This window comes from Acartia tonsa, chromosome 1 (genome assembly GCF_053477335.1).
Source record: "Acartia tonsa isolate MP-2025a chromosome 1, ASM5347733v1, whole genome shotgun sequence".
In the NCBI taxonomy this organism is placed as follows: domain Eukaryota; kingdom Metazoa; phylum Arthropoda; class Copepoda; order Calanoida; family Acartiidae; genus Acartia; species Acartia tonsa.
In genome coordinates this window covers 51,103,650-51,129,476 of record NC_137260.1, presented here as the reverse complement: position 1 = coordinate 51,129,476, position 25,827 = coordinate 51,103,650, and the positions used below count along the sequence as shown (strand labels likewise).

General features: G+C 34.7%; 1 protein-coding gene and 1 long non-coding RNA gene across 2 annotated transcripts in view; both read left to right on the top strand.

Moving 5' to 3' along the window:
* The window catches only part of por (Protein-serine O-palmitoleoyltransferase por), a 174,587-nt gene extending 152,483 nt beyond the window's left edge, over positions 1-22,104 (top strand). The window contains exons 11-18 of the mRNA XM_080165882.1: positions 1,371-1,441; positions 5,314-5,464; positions 18,792-18,948; positions 19,210-19,330; positions 19,814-19,880; positions 20,621-20,716; positions 21,250-21,319; positions 21,782-22,104. Of these exons, the coding sequence (XP_080022008.1) occupies positions 1,371-1,441; positions 5,314-5,464; positions 18,792-18,948; positions 19,210-19,330; positions 19,814-19,880; positions 20,621-20,716; positions 21,250-21,319; positions 21,782-21,828 (780 nt within the window). The 3' untranslated portion in view covers positions 21,829-22,104. The remainder of the gene's footprint in view (positions 1-1,370; positions 1,442-5,313; positions 5,465-18,791; positions 18,949-19,209; positions 19,331-19,813; positions 19,881-20,620; positions 20,717-21,249; positions 21,320-21,781) is intronic.
* Positions 22,105-22,360: 256 nt separating this feature from the next.
* LOC145312088 (uncharacterized) lies at positions 22,361-25,327 on the top strand. Its single transcript, XR_013876903.1, has 2 exons — positions 22,361-24,984; positions 25,189-25,327. It is a non-coding gene; the product is annotated as an uncharacterized LOC145312088 (long non-coding RNA).
* Positions 25,328-25,827: the final 500 nt, after the last annotated feature.

Genomic DNA, 25,827 nt, shown 5'->3' with positions numbered 1-25,827 from the left:
TAGGCAATGTTTTGTCATATTTGAATAAAGAATAAAACAAAATATTTGTATCTGCTCTACTGTAAACACTGGGTACGAGGCAATGTTTTGTCATATTTGCATAAGGAATTGAACAAAATATTTGTAACTGCCCTACTGTAAACAGTGGATACTAGGCAATGTTTTGTCATATTTGCATGAAAAATAAAACAAAAAGACAAGTGACATAATTCTACACCAAATAATGACACATTTTTGATCAGGAATAAAAAGTATATTGATGCTAGCATCTAGGAGCTCTATATTCGAAAGGAATTTGAAGGGCAGAAAAATAGTCGGATATCCAAATAGTCTAAAACCATACCAACACTTATTTAAAAAAAAAATAATATCCTAAAACCATCTCAGGATCTTTAAAAAGCTGCACTGTAAATGAGAACCATATCGATGCAGCGGTTAGTGAGATCCTTCGCTACAAACAAAAAAGCTTACTACTTTATATTATAGGATATAGCCTTTTCAAATATATTTACATTTTCAGGTGTGAATCATTAAGGTATGTCAGTCTTCATGTTGTGCTATTCAGCTGATTTTCATGGGCATTAAAGATAATATTTAATTTACTAAATCTGTCACAAGATTGGCAGATTGCTAATGAATCACTAGTTAGAAAATCAGAATCGTCTTATTGATTTCAAACTTTGCATAATCATTCATATTGTTACCATTGTTTTTAATACTTTTTATTCTTGAAATATTAGGCATCTGTCAATTATTTGCACAAAAGATGAGTTAGTATTAGCAAATATTACAGAAATAATAATTTTACACTACTAATAAGCAGAACCAAAGTTGATCATCTAAGTTATTTGATTTTTTTCCAAGAAACTTGTGCAAGATTTTAAAAGCAAATCTACAGTACATATCTTGAGCTCGATGATTATTAGTCTTTTAAATGGTTAATGATAAAACGACCAAAGACTGGCAACGTGCCTCTAGAATCTTTCGAAACAAATAATTTTAAATATTTACTGGCGGCTTCGCCCCTAGCCTTTAGGTACTTTGCCCCAAGACAGACAGACAAACATCGTTCTACTTTGTATTATAGATTGCAAAAAAATGTCCAACATGGCAATCACCTGACTTAATGGATAACCTCTAAGAGGACGGGTACACCTCATGTAACTTATGTCAATATTAAACCAACGCTATAATGTCACAACTTCCGTCCAGAAGTTTGAGTAGTGCATGAGAATATGCTAATATGAGTGGTATAGGGAATCATTTTTAACGTGTAAAGAAGTGCCGTTTTTAACTGAGGCTCATACCGTTTACACTTTGAGCTAAAGTTAGCAGATGCATGACTTGGTTGTTATACACATATAAACAGGTGGTGCTCACTGAGATGGTGCTATAGAATTATATTCTCCATGGTTCTAGCCTTCTTCTTCCTAACTATCAGGTAAATTTATGTAATATTGTTACAGGCCACGTGACTCGGCTTTTATAGTAAAAGAGTTATAGTCATGGCAAAAAACTGAAATTACTGCAAAAAGTTATTTTTTTTATGTTTATTGTCTGAAGCTTCAGATTTTGAGAACTACCCAACCGAATGAATTCTTCATTTTAGGAAGGCCTCACACAGCTCCCTGGATAGTTTCAGGCTGTTTTATTTTAGTCTTGGTATGGTTTTAGCCTATTTTTGATGCCTCTTTTACTACTTCGAATACAAACGCCCAAAAACTAGGGGCGCAGCTAATAGTTAAGAGGTAGTGATGTCATTGGAATATGTTTTATATCTATTAAAAAAATTATAATAAAGATTTTCTGTATTAGTATTGCATTCTTTAACAGAATTCTTTAGAAATGAATATACAAATATAAGTTAGCAAATAAACGATAAGGCTTTAGAAATTAAAAGTATTAAGTATATTGCTTATGTTGTTCATGAAAAATTTTATAAAAAACTTTGTTAGTCATTGAGAAACACAAGATTATATTTTGGCATTTTCAATTAAAGCAGTCATAAAATCAGTAAGTAAGACAATAATTGCCTTAATTTTTTCCATCTCAAATTTTCATTTAAAATTAACATTATAAGAATTATAATATGAAGTTTATTTTGCATTACAAATTGTTTTATGTAGAGATATGTACAAATCTTAGATGCTTATAGTAAACCTTAAATATACTCAAATTAACATTTTCTTTTTCTGCCTTACTTTAAAAATTGAAATTTACAGAAATGAAATTGATATACATATAATCAAATATTTACCTGTTAAATATACCTAGGTAATTAATACATCAAGATGATTTATTATTTGCTTACAAAGCTTTGATTTATTATATTTGTTTATGTACATATATAATGTAAAATTCTGAGAGAAAGAATTTTCTTTAAATAATACTTGTTAAAGTAAAGAAAACAATAATATCAGTTTGAAGTATTAGAATAAAAAGACTTTTATAGTAAGTTAATTTTGATAAACCTGCCCACAGCCGTCAAAATAAGTTACAGAAAAAAATATTGTTTAATTGCCTGACGACTGACTAAAAACAGGTTTCAACTTCTATGGCAGTTTTAAAGAGTTGCGCCAGATTTTCAAAGGATTTTCAGAACATAAATGTTTGACATCTTAAATTTGCCTCAAAAGACACATAGGGTTGTAAAAGATATCGTTTATGCATCTTTTTTCAAATAACTTGACAATAAATTTGATTCTGAAAATATTATTTGATTAATAATCAAACAAATAATGAGAATGAATTGAAGCATCCTATGTTTCTTATCTGGCATGATTTAGTTGTAAAATATTAATCACAGGCTTGTCATAGTAGTAAATAAGAATATCAATTAGGGATTAACTTCAATTTTTATCATTGTTCAATCAAATATTTAGAATTTTTTTTATTTGATTCAGAAGGTTAGATCTTATTTCCTACCACATATTTTATACAGAAAGCAATTGCCATCTCTAATTCATCTCTAATTGCCACTAGGTATATTTATAACTAACGGCTTCAAACCTAGAGTCCTTTAAGGGCACTTGAGGTTGTAATGGGCACCCTCCAATCTTATTTTAGTTTTGAAAAGAAAAAGTAAATAAAAACTCTCTTTGGAGATCTGTTGTACCCTCCCCCAAAATAGTGATAAACCTTACCAGGACCTGTTAGAAGCAACATTGTAAATGAAACAGCAGTTCAACAGCGATTCGAGATCCTTCGGTACATTCACATACAGACAGATATTTTCTTCAAGTTTGACTCATTTTCATCGTTGAAATGATGCAAAAAAAAACAATTAGAAAATACATTTTTTCAATTTACTGTTAAATTCTTATTACAACTATTATTTTTATTTTTTTTATTTTGTAGAATTTCACACACTCACATACATAAATATTTCTCTCACACACCTAAACACGCACACACACGTATTTTTGCGGTTACACAAATTAGCAATGACAACACGAAATTTTTCAACAGTTGATCAATAATAATATGAGCTTTAGTGGTTACCAACACGATACCAATAAAGATTGAAGGAAATTTAAAAATTAAAATCTAAGCCTTTTTAAATTTTGAAAAATAATTCTCGTCATTTGTATAAAAGGCTAAAGATATTTTTATTACGATTATGATAATTCAACAAATTACCACCCCTATTGTTTTTGTAATAGATATTTCTCGCATCGTATTATAAACGTCTTTCCGCGGATATAGAATGTTTTTTTAGCCCCGAGGTGCCGAAGGAACCGGCCAAAAAAACTGGTTTTAATCTTATGATTGTACATTTTTATATTCGTAGAAAGCTGGATATAATACGATGTTAGACATAGTTTTTTCGTATGGATGAGAACCGGTTCCTATTCACCGGATTCGAATGAATACGAGAAAAGCTTTTATAGAATTAAGTAATGATATACAGGTTTAGGATTGATCCTTACTTGGAGAAAAAGAGTTGGTTGGAATGATTCCTTTAATGGTCATTTTTAAACAAGGATGACAACATCCATAAAAGCGAAGCTCTGAAACAGCAGGACAAAAGGGCATTAACACTTGTAGAGTGTCAGAACTGAATAATCAGAATATAAATGTATAAGAGTCGAAGTAAAATTGTAAGTAAATTTGTTGAAAAATTGCTTGATGCAGGATAATGTTAAAGGACATACTTACATTTTTAGGACTTGATTATAGAGTTGCTTCGCTTATAATATTGTACTTTGTTGTCCCAGGAATCAGTATACCAAAAATCAGATCAATCGGATTATTAGATCATATAAAAATTTGATAAAGTGAAAAAATCAACATGTTAAAATTGGACTTACGGACATTCTGGTAACGATTATAGAGTTACTACGCTTTCTACATTGTACCTAACTACTACAGGGATCACCATGCAAAATTTGAAATCGATAGAACAATTCTAACCTGCCTAAATTAACGAAAAAAGCTATCCGTCTGTGACGGACGTACGGACGTATAGACCGACCCTAATTATAGAAAAGCTTCGCTTTGAAAAACTAGTTTAAAACTATTATTTTTAAAAATTAAGCGAATTATGATTTTTTTTATGTGGATGTTAATTTTGAAATTTTGTGTTTTTTTACTATTGAGAAAAATCTGCAAAGTAAAATTATAAGGATTTGTGTGAATTTGTGTTTCAGAGAATATGGTAGCTGAATTATTAGAATGATCAAAAACTCTAGATTTTTTTAGTAAGCACAAGCTAAATAAGTACATTTCTTCAAAAGTTAAATTATAGATTAACATGAGGAAAGCTTGTAATCGATTTGTAAAATGTGTTTTTTTTAACATATATAATGTTTTATGGACCAAATTCACATATAAATAGTTTTTATATCCTTTCCGCGGAAAACTGTCTAGAAACTAAATTCTGGACGTCTTTGTACAATGTACATTATCATTTAAACCTTTAACCTTTATATTACCAATCTAAGTAACTTTTTTATAAAGTATTTGCTTTTACTTTTTTCTTCGGTTTTACTCTGCAATCAAAAGAAAAATGAGAGATAAGACATCAATTTTTTGTTTCATGTTTGCATTATTATTGATTTTTCTTCCTTCGAACAAGGACAATCATTGCAAAAAGCAGTAAAGTTTGAAATAAGCTGAAAAAGTATTCAACATAATAGTTAACTGGAGATTTTTATGTTCCTCGCTGTAAAGAAGTTTTATTATAACATTCTGGTTCTACTATCCTTTTCTGAAAGAAACCACGTATTCTATTACAACCTATACATGAAATCGGATTCGAAGCCAAAAATTGCAAAAATATTTTATATTAACATATCATTTTATTTTTTTTAGTACATGTTGGAGCCAATGGTTGCTGCCTGACTCCGACTGGAAGTGGTTGATGGCCTACAGAGATGCCATGAGCTTCAGAACCTCCCACTACTTTGTCAGCTTCATTTCAGAAGCTACGGCGATTTCGGCTGGGTTTGGCACTATTTTTCAGGTTTCTTTTCATATTTTTAGAATATTCGATTAGTTAGGATGTTACAATTTTTGTAATAATGTCTTGTGAACCAAATGTTCAAAATTGGACAATTTTATAAGGGAGTGAGGAGACAATGGGATGTAGACTATTGTGATGTATAGTCCCTTTCTTCCTGATTTGAGAGCAATGTATGTATTTTGTAAATTAGCTTTTAGTTCTTGTGTCAACCGTTTCGGAGCAAGACATTGCTCTGCAACTCGGCACGAACATAAAAGTGAATACTTGCTATTATATTAATATTATTATTGTATGTTTAACTTGTCTTGAATTAATACACTTTATTAGAATATTTAGCTGTTTGTTCTTGCTATTACTACACGTCATTTTGGCGCAGTAGTGTAGTACGAATCTACGGCTCAGATTTTCTTTTAATTGTATTATTTCTTTTCTTTTTAGTTTGTTCAGGTATTTTTTGTGTTGAAACAATGGGCTTGACCATTGATGAGTGGAGGAAGTTGTCTCAGGATGAGAAGGACATGTATTTGATTAATGAGGTTCATGCTCTTGGGACTAGAATTGATAATGTGGCGGCGGAGCTGGGTGGGCGTATGGCGCCGCTGGAGAAGAAAATTCAGGAGTTGACGGATAATGTTGATACTAATAGTGCTGCGGTTACTGGACTGGCTACTCGGATGGACGATTTGGAAGATTGTCTTAATAAGGTGGTGGTGCCTAGTGTTGATAATGATATCAAAACCGAGAATGTGACAGTTGTGGATGAGTTTATGACTGGCCAGCAGCGAATTCTGGAAAAGATTGCCCAGCAGAATAGTTTGAATGACCAGCAGAATGGTTTGAATAACCAGCAGAATGGTTTGAATAACCAGCAGAATGGTTTGAATAACTCTATGCCGTGGCAGAGGACGGCTGGAGGATCTGGAGAATCAGAGGAGAAGCCTAAATTGTTTGCTAGTGGTTCTCGAACTATTTTTGGTGGAATGCAAGATAATGAAGATAAGATCATAAAACTTTGGGAGTTGTCTAGGGTTGATGCTGTGGATAATATCTACAATGGAGTTCTCATGTGGTGGCCGGCCCTTTCTGAGGTTAAAGCGGAGGATTTTAATACGCTCAATTTTTTTGAAGCTGGACTGAGTGAATCGCAGGTTAGTTGGTGTAAATCTCTTGTTTATGTACCAGATAGATCTTTGTATGTTTCGCAGGGGGAGGAGAATGTTCATAGGTACAATGAAACGTGTGCTAAGCTTGATGATCAGTTCAGAAAAAATGCGCCTGAATTTTTGGTAGACGATGATGTGATTTTCTTTGATGATTATTTGGAGAGGTTTTGGATGACTACTAGACGGTACCATATGACTAATCATCAAGTGTGTAAGGAAATTCTGTTTGATAAGTGTGTGGGTGTGAGAACCGCTTGTGGTTATACGCTAAAACCTGCTGATATGGAGAATAGACGATTAACATTAAAGGGGTACTTGTGTAAGATGCGAGAGACATTTTTACCACCCGATATGAAAAATGTGTGTAAAGATGCGTATTTGTGTGTTAAGCAACATGAGAATGATAAGATTGATGCATTTTTTGATAAGATATTATCATTCTGGAAACGTGCGTATCCGAAACCAACTGATGATATGTTTATGGATTTCTATTCTCAAGTGTGTAATGTGATCTTATCTCCACTTTTGGCTAATCAGATGCGTCAATTTTCGTTGGATTTGGAGCGTGACGGACAAGTGCGAATTATAACGAAGTTTCGGACAGAGTTAATAGTTAAAGCACAACTGATTGTTAAAGGGCTACAATTTAACCAAATTTCAGGGTCAATGGCTAGAGGATGTACAACAAACCAGATGGCTTTGGCTAAAACGATGGTTGGTGGCGTTGGTTCCAAGTCAAATCCTGTAACTATTGATCAGGTTAGTGATGAAGATAATTTGTCATACGAAATAAATCAATGTGAAATTGATTTAGCTGATGAATTTGGTGGACCAGCTGAACTTATTCCTTTAATTGGCGCAATTCAAGGTGGTTTTATTTGTTATTATTGCAATAGAAAAGGTCACATGATGAGGGATTGTTTTGATATTAGAGATAAAAAGTTGCCTAATCCTAAAGGAAAATACTTTTTGCGGTGGGGAAACAAGCCTTTCGTTCCTTATAAGACGGGGCAAAAGAGTTTTAAAAAGAATGAAAATAGTATTGATAAAAAGAAATTGGTTGGTGAAATTGAAGGAGAGGTAAAAGAGGAGGAAGATACGAAGGAAGTGGCGTATGTTGATGGTTTAGGGGCACGCGATTATGAAGATGATCTTGTAGCGGAAGTCGAGGCATGGAATAATGCTATTATAGATGACATTTTATGGTATTAATGTTTTGTATGTATTAATATCATTAAAACCTTATTCCGTTTTCTACTTGTTACGCGGCATTGTTTTGATTTATGCGCATTGTAAATAAACAACAACAAAACAAAATTAATGATAAAGAGTGAACGAAGCAACTCTAATATTGTGATAATTTATTTTGATGGTTTATTTTGAATTATGAAAAGATAACATATTGTTTATAACCGTATATGAAATTATGAGATTATGTTATAATAGAAATCAAAATAATTAATTTAGTTTTTGATTATGTTTTGTTGAAATTAGAAAAATTCATTTTTGTTTCAGACTGTTGTGGAGTCTAACAGAGATAAGAATAATAAAAAGTGAAAATGGAAAAACGAATTAGGAATACAATTTTGTAAAATTGCTATTGAAAGAATATTAATTTGAATTTAAAATTGAATTAAATTTGATAAAAATGTGAAATTAGATATTTGAAAAGTATTAAATTTTGATGAAATGTGGAAAATTGTTTTAAAAGTTGAGTCAGTTATTGTGGTTTTAAGTATTTAATTTTAAAACAATTATATTGCGATTTAGTAATGTTGATTCAGCAAAATTTTTTATGAAGCTTAGAATTTCATGAAGCAAAATTGTTATAATGCATTAGATATAATTGTGGACTAGTCTCTCTCTATGAAGGAAGGGAGGGGTTGTCTCTCGGAGTTGGTATGCGCAAATATGGTGGAGCTGTCTCTCTTGTTTGAGGAGAAAGGGGGAGTGAACATATTTGCAAAGAAGTTTGCACTATCTCTCAGAGCTGGTATGCGCAAAATGGGGTGGTGTAGAGAGGTAGCTGCAATGATTATCAGGCGTGGGGTGTTCCATGCGCAGAAAGTTGAGCTGCGCACAGAAGCTGAGCTGCGCAAGAAGGTGCTCTCAGGTATGGAAATATATAGTTAGTTGAGTTTCAACTTTCAAAACTTTCATACATCAAAATAGTGTGTAAGAGATCAGTTATTAACCTGATAATAATAGTTTTATTAGGTAATATTTTATTGAATTACAAAAGAATTGAATTTATGGTATTTAGAAGATTAATTTAGTTGCTTGGTGATTGATAATATTTGATTCATGTTATATTGCTTAATACAATTTCTTTTATTAAATGTGTTGCAAGTTTATTTGTTCAATGAAAACATTTAAATATGACATCTAAAATAATTGTATTTTATTTTAGATTGGTCGAAAAGAGTATTTGTGGTGGTTGAGAGATACTGTTATCATTATTTATTTGATGGTGAGTTGTGAAGATTTTGTTTTATGCTGTTAATATTTGATTATTATATATACATTGCTGTTCGAAAATCAGTCTCGTAAACAATTAGTTATAGATATTAATACTGATATTAATTCTTATTTAAAGTGATTTATCTATTAATTGGCATCTAAAATGTTTGTGATATTTTAGATTGGCCGGAGAGAAGTTTTGTTGATTGTGGATTAAGAGATATTTTGGACGTTTCTGTTGGTGGAGGAAATTTTGTCGGTGAGTGATTTGTTTTTATTCCGTTATTCTGTTATTTGTTGTAAACAGATAGATAGTTATTTGATAGAAAATTGGATAGTTACAACCTCATAACTGCTGGTGTTGGTTAGATAGCTGTTTTATAAGTTTCATGAAGATTCTGAGATGGCGGCTGAAGCGGCTGAAGTCTACGTTCCAACGAAGATTGGTGGCATGGAAATCCTGACCTTAATTGACAGCGGAAATGCAAGAGGCTGCCTGATATCTCAAGTGTTGGCTAAAAAGCTTGATTGTAAAATTGAAGAGACGGATTCGAAAGCAACAGGCGTGCAGGGTTCCAGCATCAAGATTGATGGTGTTGTTCGGAATGTTGAATTTCAGATTGGAGGCCACAGTTTTCAAGAAGATTGCTTTGTGATTTCTGGCATGACTGTACCTATGAATCTAGGCAGTCATTGGCTGAATAAAAATCACGTGAAGACGATATTTGCCAAAGATGGCAACAGGATTGAGATGCATGGAATCAGTGTGAATTTGGTAGCTAAACGAAAAATTGTAGTGAAGAATTTGGTTCATACGGTTCTGGAGAAACTGGAGAAGGCAAGGACTAAGAAACCTGAGATTAATGTAGCTGAGTTACAAGACCAAAAATGGATTTGTTCATTGAAAAATCGAATAGATATTCCAGCATTAAGTACAGTGGTGGTAGAAGTTTCAACTAAGGGAAATATGTCTGAAGGACAGTTGTGTTATATAGCTCCTAGACAAGGTTACTGTAGCCGGAATAACTTGTTGATAAACGAAGGAATTACGGAGGTGGGAAAAAACGGTAAAATTATGACTAAAATTACGAACTTTGAAACTGTTAAGAAATCTGTTCCTGCTGGTACTTTGGTTGGAAATTTGTTTTTAGCAGAGAAGATAGCGATGTTGCAAGAGAATAGAGTTAAAGAAGATGTGTCAACAACATTAAAGAAGATTCGTTTTATTAAAGATAAATTGAAGTTGGATAAAGTTCCGTTTTTAAAAGATAATGTCTCTTTGAAAGGTAGAATAGTTGGTTTGTTTTTAAAGAATTTTAAGGCGTTATCGATTGACCCTACGGATATTGGATCTTGTACTTTGGAGGAGTATGACATTCAGTTAGTTCCTGGAGCTCAACCTTTCAAAAATAGAATGATTAGACTTAATCCTCATCATGCAGAGAAACTAAAAGAACAGATTGATTTATGGTTGGAAACAGATGTAATAGAAGAATGTAATTCACCGTTTAATTCTGGAATCTTTGCTGTTAAGAAGAAAGTGGGAAACACTAACGAGGTGAAAGTCAGGTTTGTCCTGGACTACCGCTCGTTAAATGAGATAACTGAGAAGATATGTTACCCTTTGCCTAACATTGGTGAGCTATTTGACAAACTTGGAGGAAAGAAGATTTTTACGTCTATTGACCTTACTTCGGCGTATAATTCAATGCACTTGAAGGAATCTGTCAGGAAATATACAGCATTTTGTTCTAATGGACGGCAGTATTGCTTCAAGAGGCTACCGTTCGGCTTAACCAATGCTCCAAGTGCGTTTGTAAAACTGATGGATAGAGTAATGGATTTGAGTCCTGAACTAAGAGCATTTTGTCTAGTTTATTTGGACGATGTTCTTGTATATAGTATGAATGTGGAGGAACATCTGGAGCATCTGAATACACTACTACGAACATTCTGTGAAGCAGGCCTCAAGATTAATCTTGGAAAATGTACATTGTTTGCAGAGGAAGTGAAATTTCTGGGCCATATTATAAATGCAGAAGGCATATTCATGGACAAAGCATATATTGAAAAAATTAAGAATTGGCCAGTACCTGAAACAGGTAAAGATATTCAAAGATTTACTGGTTTCATAAATTATTATGGTTCATATTTCAAGACTTTTTCTGATATTACGGCACCATTGAACAAATTCAGAAACAGTAGTAAAATAGAATGGGATGAAAAAAGTATGGAAGCTTTTACAAAGACTAGAGAATTGTTCTGTGAAGAAATAAGTAAATCATTTCCAGATTGGAGGATGGAGGCTGAACCATTTGTGTTAGATACAGATTGGTCATCTACAGCGATGTCTGCAGTGTTAAGTCAAAAACAAAATGGTCAAGAGAAAATGATATCGTGTTGGTCACGTGTTTGTTCAACTCATGAAGCCAATTATGCAGCGCATAAAGGAGAATTATGTGCATTAGTAAATGCTGTTGAAAGATTTGAATGTTATTTGAGACACAAGAAATTTATCGTGAGGACTGATTCAGCTGCACTGAAACATCTATCTACTTGGAGACAGAACGGATATTTTGTTGGCCTCACCATAAGGTGGATAAATTTTTTATCCACCTTCAGTTATGAGGTTGTACATAGGCAGGGCAAGATGCATACTAATGTTGATATATTGTCACGTACTGCATTAGAGGATAGTAAAGATAGGATATCTAGATTATCGACGGACGAACAAGGAGAGCTAATATTGGATACTGTATATCAATTAGAAGATCCTAAATTATGTCTTATTGCAGGAATTGGAGCAGAGACGGCCAGTCAAATAGCGTCCAGATTGAAGGCGAGAGAATTCAGTCGTAGTCTGGAGAAGGATCCTGTTCTAGTTGAGGTGAGGAAATTTATTGTAAATAATGTCAAACCCACGTCCAGAGAATTGTCTCAAATGCCTTATCGTGGTAAACAAATATTAAGGTTTTTCGAACATTTGAGTTTTAAAGATGGTTTAATTATTTTGACTTCACCTATGCGGCTCCAGAAGGAATTTCAATTTATAGAACGGGTAGTGGTACCTATTGGAATGTACAATAAAGTTTTTTTTGTTAGCTCATGCAGATGTTACAGCGGGACATAGGGGTTATCTGGAGACTTTGAGCAGGATTAACCGTCACTTCATTTTTCCCTATGTGTCTAAATATGTAGCGGCGGCAGTTGCAAATTGTGTTATTTGTTTGAATAGACGTAAAAAACCAAAACATAATCATAATATAGAATTTTCTCCTTTGGCTGGGGAGGCTATGGCAGAGTTGGCCATAGATGCTATAGGTCCTTTGAATGAGTGTGAATATAATGGAGTCATTTGTAAGCATATTTTAATAGTAGTTGACAGTTGTACTAGATATGTGTGGTTGTTTGCTATTGAAGATGTTAAAGCTGAAACAATTATTGAATGTTTGAAGTTTAATTTATTTTCTGTTTGGGGATTGTGCGAGAGAATCAGGACTGACAACGCACAAAGTTTCAAATCGAAAGTTTTTAGGGAAGTTTGTTTAAGGTTGGGAATTGAACAAATTTTTATCCCTCCCAGATCAGCTAATTCGAATTTTAGTGAAAGATACAACCAATCGGTGTATTCGTTTTTTAAGACTGATTTACGTTTTCAAGATGGAGATTGGGCTCATAAACTTAAAGCTACACAATTTTGTATGAACACTTCTTTTAATCGGAGGTTAGGATGTTCCCCGTTTTTCAAGATGTTCCTAAGAAACCCTAAACTTCCGCTTGACGCATTTGATCCTTTAACACGCACGAAAATTAAACATATGAATTTTTCAGAGTTATTGGAGTGTCTTGATAGAAATTGGAGAACTGGACAAGAGAGGACTGAGAAGTATTTACAGGTAGAAAATACAGAAAGGATAGGTAGGCCAATAGCTATAAATTCCTATTGTTATATTTATTATGACGTCACAACGATTGGTGTAGCTCGTAAACTCTGTTCGTTATGGGTGGGTCCGTGTCTAGTGACAAAAGTAATTTCTGACAGTTTGTTTGAAATTCAACCCCTAGAAAAGTGTAGATTGAAAGACAAAGGGGTAAGAATTGTGCCAAGGGATAAAATATATGTTATTGAGAGTACTCTAGACTTGACTCCAGATGAAAAGATTGACTTAGTGATTACAGATGAGTTTTTCTCTGTGGACAATAACTTGAAAATAAACTATGACTTTCCCAATACTTTAAGAAATTTGTCTTGTTCAGGCGTTTCTGAAGAGGAGAATAGTTGTGGCACTAGTCCAGAGGTGGTTGGAAGGCGGAAGGATGGACAGGTAACACCAGATTTTTTGGAGAAATCTTTTCTGGGTGTTGGGTTGTCACAGCAAAGGTCAAATGTATCTCAGGATAATGAAAATTTAGATGATTTAGTTGAGGATCTTAGTGATACTTTGGAGAGTACTCATATTTCTGACAGTGTAGATACGAATGATACAACTGACAAAACTAAGTTAGACTCTACATATTCTACTATTAGTAAAGATAGTGTTTTTCATGGAGATTATGCGTCTGATAATAGTTTAATCGACAACAGTTTGGGTGTAGAGGATATTAACATGGAATCTGCTAGAGAATTAGAGTCTCGAATGAGTATTTTAGAGGACACTTTTCCAAAACTTCAGAGTAAAATTGTAAACTTGGAGCAAAGAAGGGGAAGTGTTAAACGAGGTAGGGATGTTGAGGAGGATGAATTAGATAGATCGTTAGATAATGCAAAATCGCAAAAAATGTCTGAAACTATTCCTGTGAAAGGTCGTCCTAAAGGTTCTACAAATGAAGTACAATTACAAAAATTGGATGAGGATAGACAGAATAGAGATAAAGATAGATTAGAACGTTATTCTGTAGCAGATGTAGTAACTCGGAACCTCGCAAAATTGATTAAAAAATAATATTTGTAATAATTTGTATAATATTTGCAGGAGAAGAGATTACCATGATAACCGTCGGGAGCGTGATGACAAGCGAGGAGGCGGCGGTGGTGACAAACATGACCGGAATAGACGAGATGGAGATCGTGGTATGCGAAAGAGGTCACCTGACGCCTGTAGTTCAAAAAGTGGACGTTCTGGACCAATACCTGTGAAGAAATCCAAGGATGATAGAGGAGTCAGGTATTTGGATATTTTGTTATTTGTTGTTGTGATGCAAACCTATTGTTGTATTATTGTTGGTGGTATGTATACGTCACAGAATCCACGGTTAGCGGCTTATGATTGTTCTCAAATAAGTGATGTTGAACTTAGATCAGCTGCCTGTTTGCATGATAGGATGGAACCGGTCAGATCTGTGGAATTACTGGGGTTAGCAGAAACCGATTTTATGCTGTCGGAGGCTATTAGTTGTGAGGTTAGGCTAAAATTGGAGCGCTGGTTTTGCGGCACTGCAAGTCATGTGCACGTATTAGACGTGCCACATGAAAAACAGGTAGAGTTGAGTATGGATGAATGTAGAAGGGTTTTCCATTCTGGCAAGTATCAGCATGATGGTATTAGTTTCAAAGTAAACATAGATTTGCCAACTGTTCACAGCTTTACGGTTAATGGAACATTGTCACCTTTCTGGGATGTTGGTGGTGAAAATATCCAATGTAAGACACTGGGAGTATACGCGCATAACATGTGGTTCAACTTAGGTTTTGCTATTGGGACTTTGCATATATTAGTAAAAAATACTCCAGTTTTGATCAAGGGAAATGTTGTTATGGATTATGATAAAAAGACGATTGTGGCGAACTTTGAAGAAAATCATTTGTGGGCAACATCAACTTCACCCTATTTTCCGTATGTAGTACGAAAACCGGCCAGTAATTTTAAGGTAGTTTTTCAAGATACATTCAATTTAACTACGTGGAATGATCAACTTTTTGTTTCTAACTCGGAAAGGAATATTTTAGTTAAAGTTATGGGAACAGAGAAACTTACTTTGCAGCATTTGGATTTTAATATTTTTGTAACAGAATTGGAGGGTATCAAGTTTTTGGAGGAACCGAAGGCAGCTGTTAGAAGTTATTTTGGGGATTTGTTAAAACAGGAGGCCAGGTTTGATTTGAATGCTATGTTTTTAGCTAGTAGAGAAAGGAATGAGAGAATGATGGAATTTTTTAGTATTTCTAGATGTGCGCAAACAGAAGTTAGATCAAATGTACAGTTGCATCATGGGTTCAGAATTATATACCTAGGAGAGATTGCTAAGTATGAAAAATGTACAGCGGTTGAAATTCCAGTAAAGTTAGGTGTGGATTATGGATGTGCAGTAGGACATTTGTTGGTGGAATATAAAGGTGAGACAGTTGGGATACAAGAATATAGTAGAATGATTGTTACAGAAGAGGACATAAAATTGTTGAATTGTTCGCAAAGTCCGGTATTTTTGAAGTTGACAGCTAATTTGTTTATTGGGAATCAGGGGCAGGGACTCGAAATTCTTCACATTGCCAATGAGAAATCTGAACATGTGGGACAAAAGATTTTTCTGAGTGATGAAAAGGTGTTTATTGCTGATTTTAATAAGACTATTAGATATCAGGGCTTAGAGGATTTTGAGGATTTTAATGGACAGGCTTCTAAGTTGGATTTTGTTGATCATAAGTTGTCATTTTTCGAACAGGTTACAGGTTCTTGGTTTGGTTTAGAACATTTGTTTAAAGATATACTACCATTGTTTGCTAAGTTTGTATTGATTGTTTTAATGTTGTTGTTGGGTATAATTCCCATGTTGGTAGTTTTGTATTGTTGTTGCTCATGGTGTTATAAAAAAAGATTTGCTGAGGAAGAATTTAATGCTAGATTTTGAATTCTTATGCTGAAATTTAATTATATTGTATTTTTGCAGGTTGGTTACGGCGGCAACAATGAATCAAAAGTTATTGAGCAACGAAGAAAATGGTCGCCACAAACAATCTGCGAATGAAGGAAATCAAGTCAAACCTGGTCTACCGGTGTCTGCGTTGGTCAGCAACTCTGCATCCCGGTTGGTGTTGGTAATGTCGCGCGTCGAGCTGCCGTCGTTGAGTGTGGGCAGATCGATGAGGAATGTGTTTTTGAGCAGTGAGGACATGCCACTTGCAGATTTAGCTCGTCTCATTGATAATGAACCAAGGTTTAAATTGAACTTAATAAACATGCTTTCGTTGCAGTTAGAGATGGGGAGATGCATCAACTCAATAGACTGGGCTGTGGACAGGATCCCTATCTTCACCAGCCAGAACTCAAGACACTTAAACCTGATGGCGGCTGGTGAGCATTCTAAAGCTATAAACAGAAAGTTGTCCTGGAATGAGACAACTAGTTTGAATAAATTGAGTGCAACTATATTTCTCTCTAAGCTTGTTTGCGAAATGTTACCAAGTTTGGTGTTGCTTGCCAAGATTGAATACCTGGATGGAGATGAGAGAAAAAGCTGCCAAACGTTGGGAGAATTGTTACCCATAATCAAACATATGGGGGAACTAGATGATTGGCATCAACTTTCAAAAATTGACGTCATACCTGCAGATGGTCGAATGAGTCTTCAGACGGTGCTGAGAACGGTGGGTAACAGCATTGATGTGCGGTTGAAAACGCAGGTTGTGTCAGCTATCCGGCTCCTGGCACATTGGAAAGACGTTGTGAATAAAGTCAGCTTTATTCTGAAACAGATGCCATCTACAACTTTGTTCGAGTTACAAAAAGATTGGCTTGAAGGAAAGTCTGAACAGGATTTGAGTTCTAAAGTGTTTATTGACTCTATTCAGGTAAATGAATACATGAACTTATCGGTTTTCATTCCCCGCATCCTTAACGTGAATTCGGTGAGTTTAATCACCAGTGGAGAGATGCCAGCTGAGATACGTTATGTTAGATTGGATGGACAAAGAGACATAATTGAAAATCTTGTGAGTGCTACATATACAGGTAGTTTAGTGAACGATAAAGTAGACGCCAGAGTTTTGACCTGGGAAATGCAGATGCGCTGCAAACGTCTCCGTCCGACTCTAGCCAAGCAGATATTGTTATGTGATCCAGATACTACTTTAGAGAATGTAGTAAAGGAACTTAGATTGGAGTTGGATGGAAAAGTTCATACAAGTTTGTTGACAACCAATCTTGAGTGGAAGTTTAATCCTGAACACAAAGTAAATGAGTGGTTTGAGGGTGATTTCAAGTTGGTTACTCGGTTTGGGGGTCCTGTTTGTGTTCAGCAGGATCAGCCTTTGGATCCGAACATTCCTGTTTGTCTGGACCTTGAATTGTCAGGTCAGCAATGGCGTGTTGATGAACAAGCAATGGAGGAAATGAGGATGGAGCGCACGCCTGGAATATTGATGATGCTTGAAAAATTTGGGGAGGAGGTTAGTCGTAAGCATCAAAAGATTTTGGATAATCAGGAGGAGGCTGATAACGTTGCAACCTCGATTTCAGTTGCGGTTAATAGCGGATTTGCAAGATGTTTACATATGCTTGGTGATACTGAGGCAAGGATGCCTCAAGACGGCTTGTGTGATGAGACCGCAAAACTTGGAGTGAATGATGATGAAGCTACCATGCCTATGGACATTGAAGAATCTGGCAAGAAAAGCAGAGCGTCTGGAAAAAGAAAGTAATAATTATAGTTTACTGTGTATTAATTCATATTTATTTTATTTTATGTATTAAATATTTGTTGAGGCAGTAGTAGTCTCGAAAAGGTTTAAAATTAATGCTTTAAAATGCCATGTTTTTAAATCTGATGGTTATATGTTAATCAGTGTTTTTTATATCATGCATTTATAATATATGTTAATCAATGCATTTAAATGTTTGTATGTAATCAATGCATTATATGTTAATCAATGCATTTTTAATGATTATATGTTAATCAATGTTTTTTTATAAAAAATATTAAAAAGAAAAAAAAAAACACATAAAGAAAAAAGGAATATAAAAAAAACACAAAAGAGTTCTAAGGAACCAAAATAATAAAAAAAATGATTATGAAGTGCTTAAAGATCTGGAAATAAAATAAAAAAAATAAAAAATATGGCAGGTGTCATACCAGATCAATTATTATCTATTTTAATAAGCATTCAATGCTACTTATAATATATATATGATAATTAACATGTAACAAACATATTGTTATATTCAATCTGAAATATTACAGTTTCGAAATCCATGTGCCTGTTAAAGCCAGGGAGAAATGTGATGTATAGTCCCTTTCTTCCTGATTTGAGAGCAATGTATGTATTTTGTAAATTAGCTTTTAGTTCTTGTGTCAACCGTTTCGGAGCAAGACATTGCTCTGCAACTCGGCACGAACATAAAAGTGAATACTTGCTATTATATTAATATTATTATTGTATGTTTAACTTGTCTTGAATTAATACACTTTATTAGAATATTTAGCTGTTTGTTCTTGCTATTACTACACGTCACTATTTTAGTCTTCAAAATTTTATATAAAAAACATTCATTCGTAGGCTTGACACGATTTTTTTTACAAAATAGAAGTGTCCAAATTTTTTCCTCCAATTATTTTTTTCAACATAAGGGTCAATATTATTTGACATATCTTTGAAGATTCATAATTTAAATGTTATTATATGTAAACTTGATTTTAATTTTCATATATATATGTATATACTCACTTGTTAGACTTATTAAGTAACTTGTTTTATTTGTACATTTGTTTAGGGAGAAGACGATACAAATCCTTCCTGGAAGCTGGATGTGACCCAGCCCCACAGGATCGAGATTCCGAGGTCGCTGGTGCAGGTGGTAGTCTCCTGGAACCTACCCATGCATACCTGGCTCAAGAAATATGTATTCAAACAGGCTAGGAAAAGCTTTGGTGAGTTTTTTTTATCAACTAATATGAACATCCTATATAAATAATGTAGATTTAGTAATTTTTTAATTTAATTAGAAAATAAATCACGAAACCCTTAAGTTATGTTTAGCATCTTTGAGGGGCAACGCTTATTAGTAAGGACGACCTTTTTATTTGCCACCCAAATATTTTTCCTGCGATTTTTATACACCAGACTATTTATCCATTACTGAAGCTTGTGGTTCATCAACTTGAAATATCCTCAAATATTTTGATTTTAAGGTAATGGAATGGCTATACTAGCAACATATTGTGCCTCTACAATACTACATGGTTTATCCGCTCAACTAGCAGCTGTCCTGTTCTCTTTGGGACTTTACACCTGGGTTGAACATAATTTCAGGTAGTATTCTATTTGTTGGGGATGGGGTGTTTCGGATCAGAAACTTCAGTATGTTTTGAGTTTGTGTAATTTTGACTGCGTAAAAGGTGCTCTACCAAAAGTTTAGTTCTTCGAAATTTAGTGATTTACATATTTTTACCACTTAGTTTTTAATATTAAGACGAAAACATCACACTATTGTGATTTGTGCAATTTTTGACGTGTATATGTTTTCTCAAAATCAGCATGAATCCATTTTCTTGAAATTATAATAGTAAATTTTACTGTCAGAATAAAAACATTTTTGTTAAGGCACAATTTATGTACTACATATTCTTTTCTTGATATATTTATTACTTAAAATGTCAAACTTTAAAAATGTATTTTTTCCACTATCTATCTTGGCGACCACGGGAGCTCTTAAAAATCCCAGTAAATTTTAAACTTACAGTGATTATAACTATCTGTAACCATTTGAATTGATTTCTTTATCTTTGTTTGTAGGAAAAAGTTGGCTAAAATTTTAAATGCCAGTATAGAAACTAAGAAAGAAGCCAATGGGAAATACAAGGTAAAATAAATCCGGTTTAAAATAGATATATGAACAAATTCTTTGACACCAAAGACGACATTGTCACATCGTATTACTTTCTATAAGGGAAATTGTGTACGGTTTATAGAGTTTGCTTTACTAGATCACCCTCGCGGTAAATAAATAATAGGAGTAGAGAGGGGTGTAAAGCTTCTTAGTTTTCCATATTTATATATTCTAAGCATGATAACAGTATACATTTTAATTATATTCAATACAAATTCAATAAATAGAATGTCTAGATTCTCTACCCCTTAATCTAACCAATTAGGAATCCGAGCACATTATTGGTCAGATTGTGTACACATTAGAGGATATATATTTTTTTTATTTCAGCGATGCAATAAGTCAGCAATACATACTTGAATTTCTTAGAATAAAGCTTTGCTTGGAGAAATAATACCCATAGTCCAAAAACTTTTTCATCAGTTTTTGTAAATGAATATTATTTTTCGGGGGGGGGGGGGGGTCCCCCCCCTCAAGTATATAGCTTAAAACCACCACATTACCAGTAGATATATTCCCTGAAGAGTAGAATCCTATCGGTTCTGTGGTAACCGAGATCTTAAGCTCTAGACGGACGGACGGACAGACATCACGCTACTTTGTATTATAGATATATATTATCTTTTAAGACATATTGTCTTTTATTAAGCATCTAGGGTAATAATTCTATTACAAAATATTACAAAAATATCTAAAACATTATTTTTTTTTAGTATGTAGAAAGCTGCGCTTGGGTTGTAGTGTTAAACCTGTTGTTATCACTGCTGACAGTGTTTCATCTGGCATACCTGGGTGTCATGTTTGATCAGGAATATTATTAGTTCACTCAGATTATAAAAATCTTGATTAAATAGCACTCCTTTGACTATTATAGACGAATATAAGGCTTAAAGTTTTCGATATATTTAAGTTAGCAAAAGCCCACATTCTTCAATAATTTAGTCCATTTTATTTGAAATTAAGATTCTTTAATTTAAATTCTTTAAGATAATCATTAATAAATTAAATGATGTTATGTCTTTTTGGTCCTTGAAGTCATAATCCTAGACTAAAAAGTGATAAGATTTTTTTGTCCGTAACTTAATATCTCAAAAATTTTAGATTTAAATCTTGGAATTGTTTCAAGCTTTTTTTTCAAGCCCTTCTTTCTTCCTTTGATTACAGAGCCACTAGGTCGTATAGGAGCTAGTTGTATTTTATAAAGAAATAATTTTATATTAAATATGACTGAATGTTAACAAAGTTTTAAAAATCTATGATATTGTAAAATGATGTTTCTGCATGTCGTCTTTGCTATCAAAATATTGTGAGAGAAATAAGAATGTATAATATTGTTGATTAGTCTGAGAGTTCAAATTCTGGTTACTCCTGGCATCATACACTTCTCAAGTGGAGCAAACTTGGATTTAGGAATGAAACATTTACTAAATATTTCATAAATATAGTTTTCTTTATTTCAGGGATACAGGGATAATTGATTTGAAATTTAAAATAGAAGAATATATTCTATCCTAATGTTCCAACGTTTTCTTCAATATTTTAAACGTACCTTTGAAAGAATGAGTTTGAAATTTTTAAATGGGGAGAATAAGTAAAAAAATAGTTGGGACATTCCAGGGCCATTCATTATGGGAGGGTGGGGAGTGTGTACTACCCTTCCCAAAACCAGTTCTATACATTCTCTTGACCTAATTTTAATTGTCCAACGGTTAGTGAGATCTTTATGTAGAAACAGACAGACAGACTTTTGTATAAGGATAAGCTTAATGGAAAAGATTTTGAATACTTTATTATTCACCTATTTGGTTTCTCATTACCATTATTTCTTACACTAAAAAAACATACAGATAAATAAATGTTTAATTTTTTTAGGAGCCATTTTGTTGTATTCGCGATGATGTTCATCAATGTATTTCTCTGAATATAGAACAGAGTAGAAGAGAAGTAATTTAGTTACCACTAACAATAATAAAGTATTTCCAGCTTTAAACTAGCTTCAATTTCCGCCCTGAATTTAAAATTACCAGTTTTTGATATCAATCAAAAGCAAATTATTATTCTAAATAACTGCCTACTTGGTAAATCAGTGCTTTGCAGCCGTTTGGCTTTTTAAATAGAGAGTGTTCGCTGCGGCTGAAAATCAGGAAGCATGTCTGCAGATTTTTAACTTACTGGCCACACCCCTCCTTAACCGAACTTTAGATTAAAAAAATTTTCCAAACATTTGGACAATTGGACGTTCAAATAGGACCTAGTGGTAGTTAGAATCAGTTGAGAACAAAATCCTAGCCGTTCCTTCTTGCCATATATCGCCATTTTAAGATTTTAAGTAAAATTACACTAAATATCCAAATAAAAACTTAAATCTTCTTTCAATTTTAGTATAAATTTAGTGAGACAGCCCCAAAACAGAGTATCTTTGCTCCTGTGGCCAAACTGACTGCCAGGAGTCCCTAACAGAGAGTGCCTTTATGTGTTAACACAAGTAGGGATTCGAACCCATTCCCAAAACTAACCAAGGTGGAATAGCTGTGTATTACAGCATGAGGTCAGTATTTTCACCACTGACAGATGGAAGGCAAGGCCTATCCTAACCAGAAACCCGATCATTCACCCAAAGGCACCAGTTGAGCACCTTGGAGGTCTGCACCACACGTTTTCTGGGGTGTTGTTCACCTGCACCCATGGATTGGGCAGGTTGAGACCTAATGGTGCCCTCAGACTCCCATTAACCCTGCCATTTATGCCAAGCTTAGAATAATGTCACACACCTGGCCCCTGAAATGGGCTGTGAGATTCCCCTTGCCAATCACAGATCAGCACAGCTGCCATGGAAGGATAGCTGTAGGTGGTGGGCTGCATACCTTCACACAAGATGCAAGTTAGCCCTATTCTGATCTTGATCCTCAAGGAGATCATGGTAGTGTGCATCTTGAACTATGCCCTAAGCCAGGGAGGGTTCTTTCTGAGGGAGTTGGGGACACCATAACTGTTTGACAAACTCGAGCTGATGGTATGGATCAATAGGGAGAGTAGCCGCCATGGTTGCCCCCTTTCACATTAAGCAAGTGGTCCCAGCAATGCCAAGCCTGGGAAAGGCCCATGGCCTCTCCCACAACCAGCTGCTGAAGACAAGAAGCCCTCTAGCTGTAAAATCAATTTTCATGAGGTCAAAGAGCACCTGTTCAGAGCTCACCGTTGACCAGGATATGGGTAGGGTGAAATTCTTGGCCATTCCCATTTCCAGAAGGTGAAACTGGACAGGGGCTATTCTTAGTTCTACAACCCCACGGTGTTCAATGTCCTTCAAGGAGGTGCGACTGCATCAAAGGGCCCCCCAGTAGAGAGATGGTAGTCAAGACCAGGCCTAACTTCCAGTGCAGGGGCCTGACTATGGGGACCCCAGGTAGAACTTTAACAAGGAGTAGAACCAGCTGATCATGCATTGCCTGAGTCCAATAATGTAATATACAGCTATTCCACCGTGGATAGTTCAAACAGTAACTAAGTCCCCAACTCATGCATTGCCTGAGCCTAATGCTGTAATATACAGCTATTCCACCATGGATAGTTTCAAACAGTAACTGTGTCCCCAACTCCCTTAGAAAGAACCCTCCCAGGTTCAGGGCATAGTTCAAAATGCACACCACCATGTCTCCTGGAGGATCAAGATCAGGGTAGTGCTAACTTGCATCTTAATCGAAGGTATGCGGCCTACCACCTGCAGCTATCCTTCCATGGCGGCTGTGCTGATCTGTAATTGGCAGGGGAGCATCTTGGTCAGCTCTAAAATGACCTCATGAAATTTGATGGGGCAAGGGCTGTGGCTTCATGAAAGCTGCCCTGGCCAGACAGTTGATTGTACGACTAGAGTGCTTCTTGTCTTCAGCTGCTGGTTGTGGGAGGGGCCCTGTCAAACAGTTATGGTGTCCCCAACTCCCTCAGAAAGAACCCTCCCAGGCTTAGGGCATAGTTTAAGATGCACACTACCATGATCTCCTGGAGGATCAAGATCAGAATAGGGCTAACTTGCATCTTGAGTGAAGGTATGCGGCCCACCACCTGCAACTATCCTTCCATGCTGGCTGTGCTGATCTGTGATTGGCAGGGGAGCATCTCATGGACAGGGCACACGCCAGGTGTGTGACATCACTCTGAGCTTGGCCCAAAGGGCAGGGTTAATGAGTGCCTGAAGGGCACCATTGGGTCTCAACCTGCCCAATCCTTGGGTGCAGGTGAACAACACCCCAGAAAACATGTGGTGCAGACCTCCAAGGTGCTCCACTGGTGCCTGTGGGTGAATGAACGGGTTTCTGGTTAGGATTGGCCTTGCCTTCCATCTGTCAGTGGTGAAAATACTGACCTCATGCTGTAATACACAGCTATTCTACCTTGGTTAGTTTTGGGAATGGATTCGAATCCCTACTTGTGTTAACACATAAAGGCACTCTCTGTTAGGGACTCCTGGCAGTCAGTTTGGCCACAGGAGCAAAGTTACTCTATTTTGGGGCTGTCTCACTAAATTTATACTAAAATTGAAAGAAGATTTAAGTTTTTATTTGGATATTTAGTGTAATTTTACTTAAAATCTTAAAATGGCGATATTTGGCAAGAAGGAACGGCTAGGATTTTGTTCTCAACTGATTCTAACTACCACTAGGTCCTATTTGAACGCCCAATTGTCCAAATGTTTGGAAAATTTTTTTAATCTAAAGTTCAGTTAAGGAGGGGTGTGTGGCATCTGTGGCTGCATGGCACTTGACAATTCTTATGAAATGTAAACCTATCAATCATTCTCTTTCTGTAACGTTAAAATCTCTTTCTGAATCTCTCGACTAGTAATAGAATTACAATATATACAAAGCATTTGAAAAATAATCTTAAAATCTTATCTTCTTTCATAAAGTTCAAGTATTATATTTCTGCTTTTTACGTGACATAAAGCATTTTTTGAATACTAAATATCCAGAAGTTCATAATTGTAGAGTATCTTTGCTCTTTTCTAGTTTTACACTTTACATTATTACCTGGTGAATCTATGTGATCATTGTTCTGAAATGTTTATACACATCACACAGTGGTTTTATTATTGATTGTTACAAATTTACAAAAGTTATGTGCTTTAACTGGTCTGCAATATTGACCAAATACTCAAAATACTTTTTTAATTGGTTTTTAGGTCCTTTTAAAAAAGTGAAATGTTAAAGCCAAAATATAAAAAATTGGAAAATTGTGACTTATTCACAAACATTTTTTTACCAATTAATAAATCCCACTGTAGTTGATTTTTACATTCCGTTCCATTACTTGTCACTCTCCTGTCATTATCTGTGCCAATTTTTATACATTATGTAAATATTTATACTAACATTATTCATGTTCTTTCTGGTTACCATGTTAAATAAATTGTTAATCTTAAATATTTTTACATATTTTAATTAGTAGCGAGGCTTCTTTTTATTTAACAACTATCGTGTGTCAGCAATAAGATTTCTGTAAGGATGCTCTACATTTTGTTTTGTTTACCCATTATTGTTAACCTCTTTTCTCGTATTCATTCGAATCCAGTGGATAGGAACTGGTTCTCATCCATACGAAAAAACTATGTCTAGCATCGTATTATATCCAGCTTTCTACGAATATAAAAATGTACAATCATAAGCTCGGGGCTAAAAAAAACTGGTTTTAACCTTATAATTGTACATTCTATATCCGCAGATAGCTGTTTATAATACGATGCGAGAAATAACTATTACTTTTCTTTCCATGTATCCAGCTTCATACACCCCCCTTCTACACGCTTGTGGTTGGATGTACTCATTTTTGGTTATGTTTTGAAGTATCGGTGCTTTCCCTTCAAGTGCCTATCGTGTTATAAAATAAATTGAATATAAGGGGTAGTGTTCATATGCCTTACCCC